The sequence below is a fragment of the Arachis hypogaea genome, chromosome 17, assembly GCF_003086295.3.
Source record: "Arachis hypogaea cultivar Tifrunner chromosome 17, arahy.Tifrunner.gnm2.J5K5, whole genome shotgun sequence".
Lineage (NCBI taxonomy): Eukaryota > Viridiplantae > Streptophyta > Magnoliopsida > Fabales > Fabaceae > Arachis > Arachis hypogaea.
The window spans coordinates 80,857,249-80,872,636 of record NC_092052.1 but is presented as its reverse complement, the minus strand read 5'-3'; the positions used below and the strand labels follow the sequence as shown (position 1 = coordinate 80,872,636).

Here is a 15,388-nt window from a genome sequence, read left to right as displayed (position 1 = left end):
CTATTTACTATTCACTTATATATATAAAGATTACATGTGGTTAAATTGTTTCACATTTTCAAGGAATCATATATGTACAATTGAGGCCAAACCATATTAAAACACATTCACAATTGAGTTGCGTTAAAATATTTCACAAACTTGCAAGACAATTAACAATTAAACATGGATATATGGGCATGAGCTATTGAACTCTCACTGGACTTGGGTTTACTCTCTAATCACTCAGTGTTTGGGGTTAATCACTCTATTCTTTTCTAGTCATGCTTTATAAAACTTTGTTCTTTATCTAACCAATCAACAAATATTGAATGTATACATACAAACATCATGAGGTCTTTTTCAAGGTTGTAATGGGCCTAAGGTAAAGGTAAGGGTGTATATATATAAGGCTAAGTGAGCTAATAATTGAATCCTTGATTAGTCTAAGATCTCACCTAACATACAAATACTCTATACAATTAAAATTATGCTTAGCTTCCCATGATTTCCCCACTTTTGTGTCACATACTCATGTACCAAGTTTATTTTGATTTTACCTCCATGTGCATTGATTCCTTTACTAAACTTATTATTGGGGTGAATTTGTCCCCTTATTCATTTATTTAATTAAAAAGGATTTTTTTTTGAAACATAAACACAATATTTTCAATGCACATGGTATTTCAATTATTTTAGTTTCACATGAGCATGCTCCCAAATTTCTGATTAATTTCTTAATTTAATCCTTTCCTATCAACCCATGTTCCCATATTCCCATATTTAGTGGATACACAATTTCTATCTTAAGCTAACCAAGGATTCAACTTGGGATTTTTAATTTGTTTTTCTGCTTAAGGCTAGTGATGTGGTTATAGAACAAATGGGGATTAAAAGGCTCAAGGGGCTAATAAGGGTGATGTAGGAGGTAGGCTTATTTGGGATAAGTGAGCAAAAATTCAAATAATGGCCTCAATCATATGCATTTATGTATCTACATTCTATATTGGACATATAGATTGAAACAAAGTAAAGATTACAAGCATAGAGAAGAAGTGCGAAACACACATGAATGAAATTTATGGTTAAATGTAACCATACAATTAAGCTAAGAAACTCACGGATTGTGTGTTCTTTGGGTAAAAAACCATATATCAGTTATGTATGTCATGCAAGTAGAAATCAAGAGTTTCCATTCAACTCAATGTGAATCTTTGAATGGCTCTTTATAAAATAAGTATTTTCCTTGAAAAATATTGTCAATTAACCAACATTTATTGCTATATATATATATATATATATATATATATATATATATATATAGTGTGTGGATTGTTGTGATTCTATTATACTAATGTTTCTAGTTTACTCTTTATTTTCAATTAAACCAAATTATCATATGTTAAAAGGGTAAACTAAACTAATTAATCCATATTTTCTATATCACAACTTAATAAGCTAAAAGTGCAAGCTAAACTAAATATCTAAGATGTATATATATCACTACAAGAAAAACACCCATTCAGGTACACTTGAAAAGTGTAGCCAAAAGTGAAAAAAAATGATGCCTTAGGCTATGGCTACGCTTTTTGGGCTACAGCTACGCTTTTAGGAGTGATTCCTATTCGGCCATTGCTTATTCTCAAAGGCTACGCTTTTCTGCACCAAGGGCTACGCTTTTGGCGTTTGGGAATAGGGTACGCTTTTCAAGTGATGCTGTCCAGGACCAAAGGCTACGCTTTTCAGCTTTCATTTTTCCAGAATAGGCTACGCTTTTCAACGCTACTGCATCACCTGTAAAGCGTAGCCACATTGTATACCATAGCTACTTTTTATAAGCGTAGCCTTAGGTCCCTCTTTTTTTTATATATATACTATAGCTACTGTATATAAGCGTAGCCTTAGGTCCCTTATTTTTTTTTTCTGTATATATATAATTTTCTAATAATTATTAATACAACATAATAATTAGTAATATGATTACATGTATAATAATTCTGCATTTTTATTTAAATGAGTTAAATATTATAAAATAAAAATAAATACATAATTATACTAAATAATTTCTTTAAATAATAAAAATTATCTCTAACCAAAATATATTTACAATAATGATAAAAAAAAGGTTTTGCATAAGCAATAAATTTCACTATGAATGCTGATGTACCAGGGGCATAACCAATATATTATATACAAATGGGTCTGTTCATATTTTACAAAATCAGAAAGAAAAAAAAAGTTACAAAATTTGGATGGAAAAATGAAGAAAATTATCCACAACTAAAAAATATATGCACTTGTCTGACCACACAAACTATGGCATATTCATGAGATTAGCACCAGGAAAATGACTTGTGATGAAAACCATGGTTAACCATGGTCCATATGTTTGAATAAAACCCATCAGATCTTTCAAGTAGATCCACGTGAAAGAAACCACTCGAACATATAACTTTGTCAGCATGAAAACATGATGTATATCGAGCAAAGATGAAGTCTGCATTCACCTTCATATATCTTCTATCATTGCAAAGTTTTTCTCTTCCAATAAATCTTGAATGAGTCTACAATGGACAGATACAAGGAACTGTTTTGTTCATGAGAATGCACATTGTGAGAGAACAAGTAAAAGAGAATCTGTAATATTGGAAAAAGAACTAAAGCAGAATGTACAAGTCAAGAAAGTGAACCTTTTTATAAAATGGCAAAAGATTTATGAACCGCAAAAATATGTGGCACTCTTCAAATGAGAAATCAAATATGAGGAAAATAATTAAAAAAAAAAAGATAAAAATAGCCTTAGGCGTTTGAGCATATTATCATACAAGACAATAAAAAATTAAGACACTCTTTAGGTTTTTCCTTTTCTTTTTTCATTTTTTTTAAAAAATTGTATTTGTTTTACAGAAAAGTAGAGCGTAGAGTAGAAGAAATTACCATAATGACAAACATAATTCATGAATGCATTTTTATTTTTGCTGCTTATCTTCCACAGATAAATAATGGTGCCCCATATGTGCTTTTGTTTCTACTTTCTACTACTGTTGTTTACTTAAACTGTTATATAATTAACCTTTTTTCACTCAAAATAATGGTTTCAGTTGTTCAGAATTGAATATGCCTTCCAAGAAAAAGGATACAAAAAATATCAAATATAACAAAGCCACTACAATGTTTATGAAAAGATAAATTAACTATCCAACAAGCAGTTCCCAAATGTAGGGTGTAACTGCAGTGCACACATAATAGGCATGAATCATAGTTATATCATATATGCTATATTAGTTATAATTTAGTGTACAAACTGACATGCTATAGTTTCAACAGTAATCTAGATTATATATACCTGCAGTGTGGTGCTGCATGCTTTTCACAGCCAAACATCATGTCTGAATAAGTCAAAAAACACCTGTAAAATCTCATCAGAAGAATGCAACAAAGTGAATCTTTGCTAGAATGGAATTAAAAAGATGCCAAATACATGTCTAAATGACTCCCTTTACAAAAGGAAAACTGCAATGACAGCAGAGAAAGGCAATGATTACTGGCTTATTGCTGTGTGTGCTTAAAAAAGTCCTCTCTGATTTGCATGTTTAATTCCAAGCATGTTATAAAAATCATTTAACAATAATGTAGAACCAAAGATATGAGGAAAATGACGGCACTAATTGCTGAGACATTGGAACTATTCTCCTGTTAGGAGTCTAATAGCAATGCCATTTGGCTAGCCTTGTACCAGTTCGACATAGTTAACATAATTATATCATGTCAGTGTTATTGCTTTTGTCACCTCATATTATATATATAACAAAATGATTAAGGAATCTATTTTTCATCATCTATTACATTTTTACCATTTATTTTAACACCGTTGCTGTTGCAATCATGTCAATGAATCCAAGCGTACCTTAGAACTTCTTAACAGAGTAAGCAGGACAAGCGTCCATTCTTTAAGCTTGACAGAGCACATGTGAGCAAGGAGAAAGTAAGTATCCAATTGTCTCTGTAATTTGAAGCTGATAACATAAAATAATGTCATTAGTGAGCAGCAAAGAAAATATTAGAATATATCTACCTAAGCTTCAGCACTTAACTGTCGAAATTATTGCACCAGGATATAAATTGGCTTCAGCACTTCAGTTAATTATCTGCATTAACCCTTAAATAAATTTATTATCTCCAGAAATTGGACAGATTTTAACTCTCAGTAAATTATCATAGAAAAATAAAACTATTCCAACATCACCTATGAGACTATAGCAACCAAGATCATCAAGGTTTGGGTTGGTTATACAAGAGAATTAAGAAGAAGAAGGAGAAATGGAAAATGGAAAATGAAAATTATGAGTTACTAAAATCACTAAACCATATAAAGAGATAAGGGATGTTACTAACACCAAATTGAAAGCTTTCAGTTCATACTTAAAACACAGATCTAATTTCTGATACTCACTGTAGTAGGCATAACCCTTCCTTTTTCTTTATGAAAAGGATTATACACAATTACTCATACAATTCATAACAACAGTTTCAAAATTCAAATAAAAAAGAAAACTCGCAAAATCCTCAACATGCCAAGAAGCAGGCACAACAAAAATTAGTTGGGCAAGCTAAGTCTGGAGCTCCATGAGATCCCAAACCACACAAATGAAAAGGCGGTGTGAAAAAAAGGGGAAAATAGTGGGAAAAATACAAAAACAGAAAGAAGAAAGCAAAGTAAGGAAGTAGCATGGAAGTCTTCAAATACATGTAAGAACTAGAAAAGGAAAAATTAAGGGGAAAAAAATTAAGCTTTGCCACCAACCTTAATCCTCTCTTGTTCTTCTCACAGGAGCCTGACAGAATCACCAAGAGCACCGGCTTTGCCACCAACCTTAATCCTCTCTTGAAGGAACTTTTCCTGAACTTTTTTTGGATGCAACCTGATAAAACCAATTAAATTAAGCTTAGGATAAAACCATAAAGAATAATTAGGCAAAAATATGATTTATAAAACATGTTTTGATGACTCTTTATGATTAATACATATTATTTATTCATACATGTTTTGGTGACTCTTTATAATTAGGAAAAATAAATAAAATTAATGCATGTTTTGAGTGTAGTAATTAACTACCACTTTTCAACAAAAAACCAACAACTTCAGCTAATTCCTTTGTCTCTTTCATGTTAAAAGCCTTAGTCAGCTCTAAAATATCTCTAAATCAGATTGATTAAGCATGAAAAAGGCAAGTATCAATAGATTATAAACCATGGCAATTTGTCAAAACATTGAATATAAAAAAGGAAATGGGATTCACAAGTTATAATGCAGTCAGGACATAAAATAAAATAAAAAAATCAACATAAAACTTAATTAATTTTCTCCAAAAAGTGCTACAACCTTTGCCAATTATATATCACTACAGATAACTCAATTAGGTTAATAATGTGATTAAGTGTGCTTATGTGGAGAGATTTATTATCAAATATTAATTTAAAATACTCGTTACACAAAATCAACGCTCAGATTTGTAATGAACCTTTTTTCTATGCATCATCAATGAATTCTTTGTAGCAATGTAATAAACCATAAGTCCTAAAAGAACACACAGGGAATGATTGAGGACAAGAATCAAAATTAAATCTCAAGACAACTGTAATTAAACTGCGTGCAAATAATAATTAGAATATTTTGACAGAATTTGAATTTATTTCAAGGACTAAACTAGCTAAATTTAGAGTGCAAAATCTTAAGCCCTGAACTAGCCAGGGGAAAAAAAACTATGGCAATTACATGGATTCAATCAGCAAAATATAGCAAAATCAATAAACCCTGATGAAGCAATATACAAAATCATAAAGCAAAATGTAAAATCAAAAAGCAAATTCTAACAAAGGAAGAAAGATTTAATACTATTCAGATTTAACATATAAATTTCAGTACATGTCCTCTAATTATTGCTTTTCTCTTAATCAATACTATTCAGATTTAGAATCAATATGTCATCATTCTCTGTTATTCAGATTCACAACACCAACAGGAACAAAAAAAAGTTACACAGCAACAACACCAACAATTAAATCACAATAACATAATAAAAACATGAAAAAAACAATAACAGACGGAATTCGTACTCAGATGCAGGACAGAACTCAAACCAAGATGAGGGAGAGGGAGCAGTGGAGCACAGGCGACGGAACTGGAACAAACAACAGCAGTGGAACAGAGGCGACGCAACGCAATGATAAAGAGAAGTTGCGACGGCGCTGGAGCAGTAGGAGCGGGGACGGCGGCTGGACCAGATTCGACGGCGGCGACACAGCTTGAAAAAGAGAACAGCGGCTAGGGTTTTTCTTTGAGAGGGAGAGAACTTCTTCAATGTCTCGGTGAGTGGTGAGCGACGAAGATGAGGAGCGGCGATGGTGAGTGGTGAGCGAAGGTGAAGAAGATGAGGAGCGGCGCGGTGAGTGGTGAGCGAAGGTGAGAAGACGAAGGAGAAGGGCGACGGTGAATGGGGGTGAGCAAATGTGAAGACGAAGGAGAAGGGCGACGGCGAGTGGTGGTGGCGTGAAAACGGCGTGAAGCAGAGAAGGAGCTGAGCAAGGCGCGTGTTTTTGGAGGAGAAGAACGAGGGTTTCTACAAAGAAAACAAAATTCATTTAAGTATAGGTGAGTATCTTAGGCATCACTTTTGAAGCGCACCCAAAACTTAGTAAATAGGCTACCCTCAAAAAACGCTCTCTTTGGTACAAAAAATGTACCCATAAATATCAACATATGGCTACGCTTTATAAGTGATTTCTATAATACCTAAGGCTACACTTTTTAAATGATGCCAGAATTGTGTTTCCTTTTCTCTAAGAAAAAGGCAACACTGAGAAAAGCGTAGCCTATTCATAGAATAGGCTACGCTTTTCAAATGTAGCTTAAAAAAAGTGTGGCCGAATGGGTATTTTTCTTGTAGTGTATAAACCAAAGTGCAAAATGCAGAAATACAGTAAAAGAAAAATGTGCAGGTACTGAATGATACATAAGATAAGATAAAATAAAAATAAAAATACAGAAAATAAACAAAACAAACAAAATAGGATAAAAGAGAGTCTGAAAGTGGTTCACCAAAATAAAGTTCGCTAGAGATGGCGACCTCCCCACACTTAAATAATAGTATCGTCCTCGATGCTCAACCAAGCTGGGTGTAAAGAAGTGTCATCTCTGGACGGATGTGCAGTAGATGTCTCTGTGGTGATCTGAGGCTCTGCAGTCTGTATGAGTGTCGGAGGGTCTGCCTGCTGAAGTAGAGGCTTGATGAGCGAATAATTTATACGCTTTTTGGCATTGTTTTTAGTATGTTTTTAGTAGAATCTAGTTACTTTTAGGGATGTTTTCATTAGTTTTTATGCTAAATTCACATTTCTGGACTTTACTATGAGTTTGTGTGTTTTTCTATGATTTCAGGTATTTTCTGGCTGAAATTGAGGGACTTGAGCAAAAATCAGATTCAGAGGTTGAAGAAGGACTGCTGATGCTGTTGAATTCTGACCTCCCTGCACTCAAAATGGATTTTCTGGAGCTACAGAACTCAAAATGGCGCGCTTCCAATTGCGTTGGAAAGTAGACATCCAGGGCTTTCCAGCAATATATAATAGTCCATACTTTGCCCAATTTTAGATGACGCAAACTGGCGTTCAACGCCAGCTCTCTGCCCAATTCTGGCGTTCAGCGCGAGAAACAAGTTGCAAAGTGGAGTTCAACGCCCAAACTGGCACAAAAGTTAGCGTTCAACTCCATAAAGAGCCTCTGCACGTGTAACATTCAAGCTCAGCCCAAGCACACACCAAGTGGGCCCCGGAAGTGGATTTATGCATCAATTACTTACTTTTGTAAACCCTAGTAGCTAGTTTATTATAAATAGAACTTTCTATCATTGTATTTTCATCTTTGGATTATCTTTTGATCTATTGAGAACGTTTGGGGGCTGGCCATTCGGCCATGCCTGGACCTTCATTACTTATGTATTTTCAACGGTAGAGTTTCTGCACTCCATAGATTAAGGTGTGGAGCTCTGCTGTTCCTCAAGAGATTAATGCAAAGTACTACTGTTTTCTATTCAATTCATCTTATTTTGCTTCTAAGATATTCATTCGCACTTCAACCTGAATGTGATGAACGTGACAATCATCATCATTCCCTATGAACGCGTGCCTGACAACCACTTCCGTTCTACATTAGATTGAATGAGTATCTCTTAGATCTCTTAATCAGAATCTTCGTGGTAAAAGCTAGATTGATGGCGGCATTCATAAGAGTCCGGAAAGTCTAAACCTTGTCCGTGGTATTCCGAGTAGGACTCTGGGATTGAATAACTGTGACGAACTCCAAACTCGTGAGTGCTGGGCGTAGTGACAGACACAAAAGGATAGTAAATTCTATTCCAGTATGATCGAGAACCTCCAAGATGATTAGCCATGCAGTGACAGCGCATCGGACCATTTTCACAGAGAGGAATAGGATGCAACCAACGACAAGAGTGATGCCTCCAGACGATTAGTCGTGCTGTGACAGAGCATTTGGACCATTTTCCCGAGAGGATTGAAAGTAGCCATTGGCACTGGTGACATCCTTACATAAAGCCAGCTATAGAAAGGAGTAAGATGGATTGGATGAAGACAGCAGAAAAGCAGAGGTTCAGAGGAATGAATGCATCTCCATACGCTTATCTGAAATTCTCACCAAGGATTTACATAAGTATTTCTATCCTTATTTTAGTATTAATTTCGAAAACTCCATAACTATTTTATATCCGCTTGACTGAGATTTACAAGGTGACCATAGCTTGCTTCATACCAACAATCTCCGTGGGATCGACCCTTACTCACGTAAGGTTTATTACTTGGACGACCCAGTGCACTTGCTGGTTAGTTATGCGAAGTTGTGAAGATATGTTTAGACCATGGTTCTGTGCATCCGTTTTTGGTGCCATCGCCAGGGAATCAATTTCGAACAATAATTCACAACCTGAGTAACAATTTCGCATACCAAGTTTTTGGCGCCGTTGCCGGGGATTGTTTGAGTTTGGACAACTGACGGTTCATCTTGTTGCTCAGATTAGGTAATTTTCTTTTTGTTTTGTTTTCAAAAATTTTTCAAAAAATCTTTCAAAAATTTCTCCTTTGTTTTTGAAAAAATTTTTAAAATAAAAAAAATATTTTCAAAAATATTATTTTTTCTTCAGAGTTTTTAAGAATGAATTCTAGTGTTTCATGAAACATGTTGAATCCTATCTGGCTGTATAGCCATACCCAAACTGCTTTGGGATTGGTCTTCAACTAATCACCTCAATGGATGTAATTTACATACTAAAGCTTGGCTGGCTATTAGGCCATGCCTGACCCTTTGATTGGAGCTTTAGTCTAAAGAGCATAAGATTCCTGGAATTCATATTAAAAATTTTGGAATCCTTATTTTTCTTTTTCAAAATGATTTTCGAAAAAATTAAAAGAAAATACAAAAAATTCATAAAATCATAAAAATAAAAAATATTTCATGTTTCTTGTTTGAGTCTTGAGTCAAGTTGAAAGTTTGGTGTCAATTGCATATTCATTTTGCATTTTTTGAAAATTCATGCATTCATAGTGTTCTTCATGATCTTCAAGTTGTTCTTGGTAAGTCTTCTTGTTTGATCTTGATTTTTTCTTGTTTTGCATCTGTTCTTGTTTTTCATGTGCATTTTTGCATCCATAGAGTCTAAACATGAAAGATTTCTAAGTTTGGTGTCTTGCATGTTTTCTTTGCATATAAAAATTTTCAAAAATAAGTCTTCATGTTCATCATAACATTCAAAGTGTTCTTGGTGTTCATCTTGACATTCATAGCATTCTTGCATGCATTCATTGTTTTGATCCAAAAATTTCCATGCATTGAGCATTTTTAGTGTTTTTCTCTCTCATCATAAAAATTCAAAAAAATAAAAAAAATATCTTTCCCTTTTTCTCTCTTAAAATTTCGAAAATTAGATTTGACTTTTTCAAAAATTTTTAAAATCTACTTGTTTTCATGAGTCAAATCAAATTTTCAATTTAAAAATCTTATCTTTTTCAAAATCTTTTTTAAAAAAAAATCAAATCTTTTTCATTTTTCTTAGTTATTTTCGAAAATTTTTAAAAAATATTTTTCAAAGATCTTTTTCTTATTTTTATATCAAATTTTCGAAAATAACAATAACAATTAATGTTTTGATTCAAAAATTTCAAGTTTGTTACTTACTTATTAAGAAAGATTCAAACTTTAAGTTCTAGAATCATATCTTGTGATTTTTTGTGAATCAAGTCATTAATTGTGATTTCAAAAATCAAATCTTTTTTCAAAACTAATTTCAATCATATCTTTTCAAAAATATCTTTCTATCTTATCTTTTTCAAAATCATATCTCTTTCAAAAATTTGATTTCAAAATATCTTTTCTAACTTCCTAACTTCTTATCTTTTCAAAATTTGTTTCAACTAACTAACTAACTTTTTGTTTGTTTCTTATCCTTTTCAAAACTACCCAACTAACTCTCTCTCTCTAATTTTCGAAAATATCTTCCCTCTTTTTCAAAATTTCTTTTTAATTAACTAATTATTTTAATTTATGATTGTAATTTTCGAAAAATTACTATCCTTTTTCAAAAAAACTATTTTCGAAAATCACTAACTCTTTTTCAAAAATAATTTTCGAAAATTCTCCCCCTCTCTCATCTCATTCTAATTATTTATTCATCTACTAACTTCTCTTCATCTCACAACACTACTCCAATCCTCACCTTTGTGCTTGGATTCTCCATTCTCCCGTTCTTTACATTACATTCTTTGCTTACACAAGGGAATCTCTATACTGTGACATAGAGGATTCCTCTTCTTTTCTTGTTCTCTTCTCTTTCTTATGAGCAGGAACAAGGAAAAAGGCATTCTTGTTGAAGCTGATCCAGAACCTGAAAGGACTTTGAAGAGGAAACTAAGAGAAGCCAAATTACAACAATCCAGAAGCAACCTTATTGAAAATTTCGAACAAGTAAAGGAGATGGCAGCCGAACCCAACAACAATAATGCAAGGAGAATGCTTGGTGACTTTACTGCACCTAATTCCAATTTACATGGAAGAAGCATCTCCATTCCTGCCATTGGAGCAAACAACTTTGAGCTGAAACCTCAGCTAGTTTCTCTGATGCAGCAGAACTGCAAGTTTCATGGACTTCCATCTGAAGATCCTTTTCAGTTCTTAACTGAATTCTTGCAGATATGTGATACTGTTAAGACTAATGGAGTAGATCCTGACGTCTACAGGCTCATGCTTTTCCCTTTTGCTGTAAGAGACAGAGCTAGAGTGTGGTTGAACTCTCAACCCAGAGATAGCCTGAACTCTTGGGATAAGCTGGTCACGGCTTTCTTAGCCAAGTTCTTTCCTCCTCAAAAGCTGAGCAAGCTTAGAGTGGATGTTCAAACCTTCAGACAGAAAGAAGGTGAATCCCTCTATGAAGCCTGGAAAAGATACAAACAGCTGATCAAAAAGTGTCCTTCTGACATGCTTTCAGAATGGACCATCCTGGATATATTCTATGATGGTTTATCTGAGCTATCAAAGATGTCATTGGATACTTCTGCAGGTGGATCCATTCACCTAAATAAAACGCCTGCAGAAGCTCAAGAACTCATTGACATGGTTGCTAATAACCAGTTTATGTACACTTCTGAGAGGAATCATGTGAGTAATGGGACGCCTATGAAGAAGGGAGTTCTTGAAATTGATACTCTGAATGCCATATTGGCTCAGAATAAAATATTGACTCAGCAAGTCAATATGATTTCTCAGAGTCTGAATGGAATGCAAGCTGCATCCAACAGTACTCAAGAGGCATCTTCTGAGGAAGAAGCTTATGATCCTGAGAACCCTGCAATAGCAGAGTTAAAATACTTGGGTGAACCATATGGAAACACCTACAATCCATCATGGAAAAATCACCCAAATCTCTCATGGAAGGATCAAAAGCCTCAACAAGGCTTTAATAATGGTGGAAGAAACAGATTTAGCAATAGTAAGCCTTTTCCATCATCCACTCAGCAGCAGACAGAGAATTCTGAGCAGAATCCATCTAGCTTAGCAAATTTAGTCTCTGATCTATCTAAGGTCACTGTGAGTTTCATGAATGAAACAAGGTCTTCTATTAGAAATTTGGAAGCACAAGTGGGCCAGCTGAGTAAAAGGATCACTGAAATCCCTCCTAATACTCTCCCAAGCAATACAGAAGAGAATCCAAAAGGAGAGTGCAAGGCCATTGAATTAATTACCATGGCCGAACCCACAAGAGAGGAGAAGGACGTAAATCCCAAGGAAGAAGACCTCCTGGGACATCCAGTGATCAATAAGGAGCTTCCCTCTGAGGAACCAAAGGACTCTGAGGCTCATCTAGAGACCATAGAGATTCCATTGAACCTCCTTATGCCATTCATGAGCTCTGATGAGTACTCCTCTTCTGAAGAGAATGAGGATGTTACTGAAGAACAAGCTGCCAAGTTCCTTGGTGCAATCATGAAGTTGAATGCCAAATTATTTGGCATTGAAACTTGGGAAGATGAACCTCCCTTGTTCACCAATGAACTAAATGATGTGGATCAACTGACATTGCCTCAGAAGAAACAGGATCCTGGAAAGTTCTTAATACCTTGCACCATAGGCACCATGATCTTTAAAGCTCTGTGTGACCTGGGTTCAGGGATAATCCTCATGCCCCTCTCTGTAGTAGAGAAACTGGGAATCTATGGGGTGCAAGCTGCTAAAATCTCATTAGAGATGGCAGACAATTCAAGAAAACAGGCTTATGGACAAGTAGAGGACGTGTTAGTAAAGGTTGAAGGCCTTTACATCCCTGCTGATTTCATAGTCCTGGATACTGGAAAAGAAGAGGATGAATCCATCAACCTAGGAAGACCTTTCCTAGCCACAGCAAGAGCTGTGATTGATGTGGACAGAGGAGAATTGATCCTTCAATTAAATGAGGATAACCTTGTGTTTACAACTCAAGGATCTCTCTCTGCATCCATGGAGAGGAAGAATAAAAAGCTTCTCTCAAAGCAGAGTCAACCAAAGCCCCCACAGTCAAACTCTAAGTTTGGTGTTGGGAGGCCACAACCAAACTCTAAGTTTGGTGTCAAACCCCCATATCCAAACTCTAAGTTTGGTATTGGGAGGTCTCAACAAAGCTCTGCACATCTGTGAGGCTCCATGAGAGCCCACTGTCAAGCTATTGACATTAAAGAAGCGCTTGTTGGGAGGCAACCCAATGTTTATTTATCTAATTTTATTTTTGTTTTTCATGTTTTCTTAGGTTCATGATCATGTGGAGTCACAAAATAAACGAAAAATTTAGAAACAGAATCAAAAACAGCGGAAGAAAAATCACACCCTGGAGGAAGCACCTGTCTGGCGTTCAACGCCAGAACAGAGCATGGTTCTGGTGCTGAACGCCCAAAATGGGCAGCATCTGGGCGCTGAACGCCAGAATTGCACCTTGGAGAGGAGCTGGCGCTGAACGCCCAGAACAAGCATGGTTCTGGCGTTCAACGCCAGAAATGGGCAACAAATGGGCGTTGAACGCCCAAAATGGGCACCAACCTGGCGCTGAACGCCCAGAGTTGTGTGCAAGGGCATTTTACATGCCTAATTTGGTGCAAGGTTGTAAATCCTTGAACACCTCAGGATCTGTGGACCCCACAGGATCATCTCAGGATCTGTGGATCCCACAGGATCCCCACCTACCTCCACTCACTCTCTTCTCTCTTCTCAATCACCCTCTATTCCCAATAAACACTCTTCCCCAACACCCTTCACCTATCACCTCCATCCCTCTTCCCTATTAACCCTTCACCACTCACAATCACCCACTCTTCCCCATAAACCTACCCAATAAACTCCACCTACCTTCAAAATTCAAAATCAATTTCCCACCCAAACCCCTCTAAATGGCCGAACTTACCCCCTCCCTTCCCTATATAAAGCCTTCCATTCTTCTTCATTTTCACACAACATAACCCTCTCTTTCCCTTCTTGGCCGAAACACACCTCCCCCATCTTCTCCATATTTTCTTCTTCTTCATCTAATTCTTTCTTTTCTTGCTCGAGGGTGAGCAATATTCTAAGTTTGGTGTGCTAAAAGCATAAGCTTTTTGTTTTTCCATTACCATTGATGGCACCTAAGACCGGAGAATCCTCTAGAAAAGGTAAAGGGAAGACAAAATCTTCCACTTCCAAGTCATGGGAGATGGAAAGATTCATCTCCAAAGCTCATCAAGACCACTTCTATGATGTTGTGGTCAAGAAGAAGGTGATCCCTGAAGTCCCTTTCAAACTCAAGAGGCGCAGGAAGCTCATCACCATGAGATCCCGGAGATGCCTCAAATGCATTTTCCTCCACAAAACTATTGGGAGAAAATCAACACCTCCCTAGGAGAATTAAGTTCCAACATGGGACAACTAAGGGTGGAACATCAAGAGCACTCCATCATCCTTCATGAAATAAGAGAAGATCAAAAAGCAATGAGGGAGGAGCAACAAAGACAAGGAAGAGACATAGAAGAGCTCAAGGACATCATTGGTTCCTCAAGAAGAAAACGCCACCATCACTAAGGTGGACTCATTCCTTGTTCTTACATTCTCTGTTTTTCGTTTTCTATGTTAAGTGCTTATCTGTGTTTGTGTCTTCATTACATGATCATTAGTAGTTAGTAACTTTGTCTTAAAGTTATGAATGTCCTATGAATCCATCACCTCTCTTAAATGAAAAATGTTTTAATTCAAAAGAACAAGAAGTACATGAGTTTCGAATTTATCCTTGAACTTAGTTTAATTATATTGATGTGGTGACAATGCTTCTTGTTTTCTGAATGAATGCCTGAACAGTGCATATGTCTTTTGAAGTTGTTGTTTAAGAATGTTAAATATGTTGGCTCTTGAAAGAATGATGACAAGGAGACATGTTATTTGATAATCTGAAAAATCATAAAAATGATTCTTGAAGCAAGAAAAAGCAGCAAAGAACAAAGCTTGCAGAAAAAAAAAAGGCAAAAAAAAAATAGAAAGAAAAAGAAAAAGCAAGCAGAAAAAGCCAAAGCTCTTAAAACCAAGAGGCAAGAGCAAAAAGCCAATAACCCTTAAAACCAAAAGGCAAGGGCAAATAAAAAGGATCCTAAGGCTTTGAGCATCAGTGGATAGGAGGGCCTAAAGGAATAAAATCCTGGTCTAAGCGGCTAAACCAAGCTGTCCCTAACCATGTGCTTGTGGCGTGTAGGTGTCAAGTGAAAACTTGAGACTGAGCGGTTAAAGTCAAGGTCCAAAGCAAAAAAACAGTGTGCTTAAGAACCCTGGACACCTCTAATTGGGGACTTTAGCAAAGCT

At 35.7% G+C, this 15,388-nt stretch overlaps 1 protein-coding gene across 6 annotated transcripts; it reads right to left on the bottom strand.

Moving 5' to 3' along the window:
- Positions 1–2,090: 2,090 nt before the first annotated feature.
- On the bottom strand, positions 2,091–6,655 carry LOC112766524 (uncharacterized). 6 transcript variants are annotated; one of them, XR_011875336.1, is made up of 6 exons: positions 6,097–6,640; positions 4,784–4,901; positions 4,074–4,127; positions 3,887–3,995; positions 3,326–3,388; positions 2,091–2,543 (listed from the first exon to the last, which is right to left on the bottom strand). XR_011875336.1 is itself a non-coding variant. In XM_072222953.1 (6 exons), exons 1-2 carry the CDS (start codon positions 6,619–6,621, stop codon positions 4,854–4,856), a joined length of 549 nt encoding a protein of 182 aa, XP_072079054.1. In that variant the 5' UTR covers positions 6,622–6,655; the 3' UTR covers positions 2,091–2,543; positions 3,326–3,388; positions 3,887–3,995; positions 4,074–4,138; positions 4,784–4,853. The 6 variants fall into 6 exon arrangements, 4 of the variants coding, with proteins under 4 accessions (XP_072079054.1, XP_072079053.1, XP_072079052.1 ...); XM_072222953.1 differs by having other exon boundaries at positions 4,074–4,138; positions 6,121–6,655; XM_072222952.1 differs by having other exon boundaries at positions 2,091–2,566; positions 6,121–6,655.
- Between the last annotated feature and the right edge of the window lie 8,733 nt (positions 6,656–15,388).

Coding starts and splice junctions, on each gene's coding strand:
- LOC112766524 (XM_072222953.1), bottom strand. CDS start 6,621: ATGAATTTTGTTTTCTTTGTAGAAACCCTCGTTCTTCTCCTCCAAAAA. Junction 4,902..6,120: donor GCTCCCTCTCCCTCATCTTG/GTTTGAGTTCTG, acceptor TGGTTTTATCAG/GTTGCATCCAAAAAAAGTTC.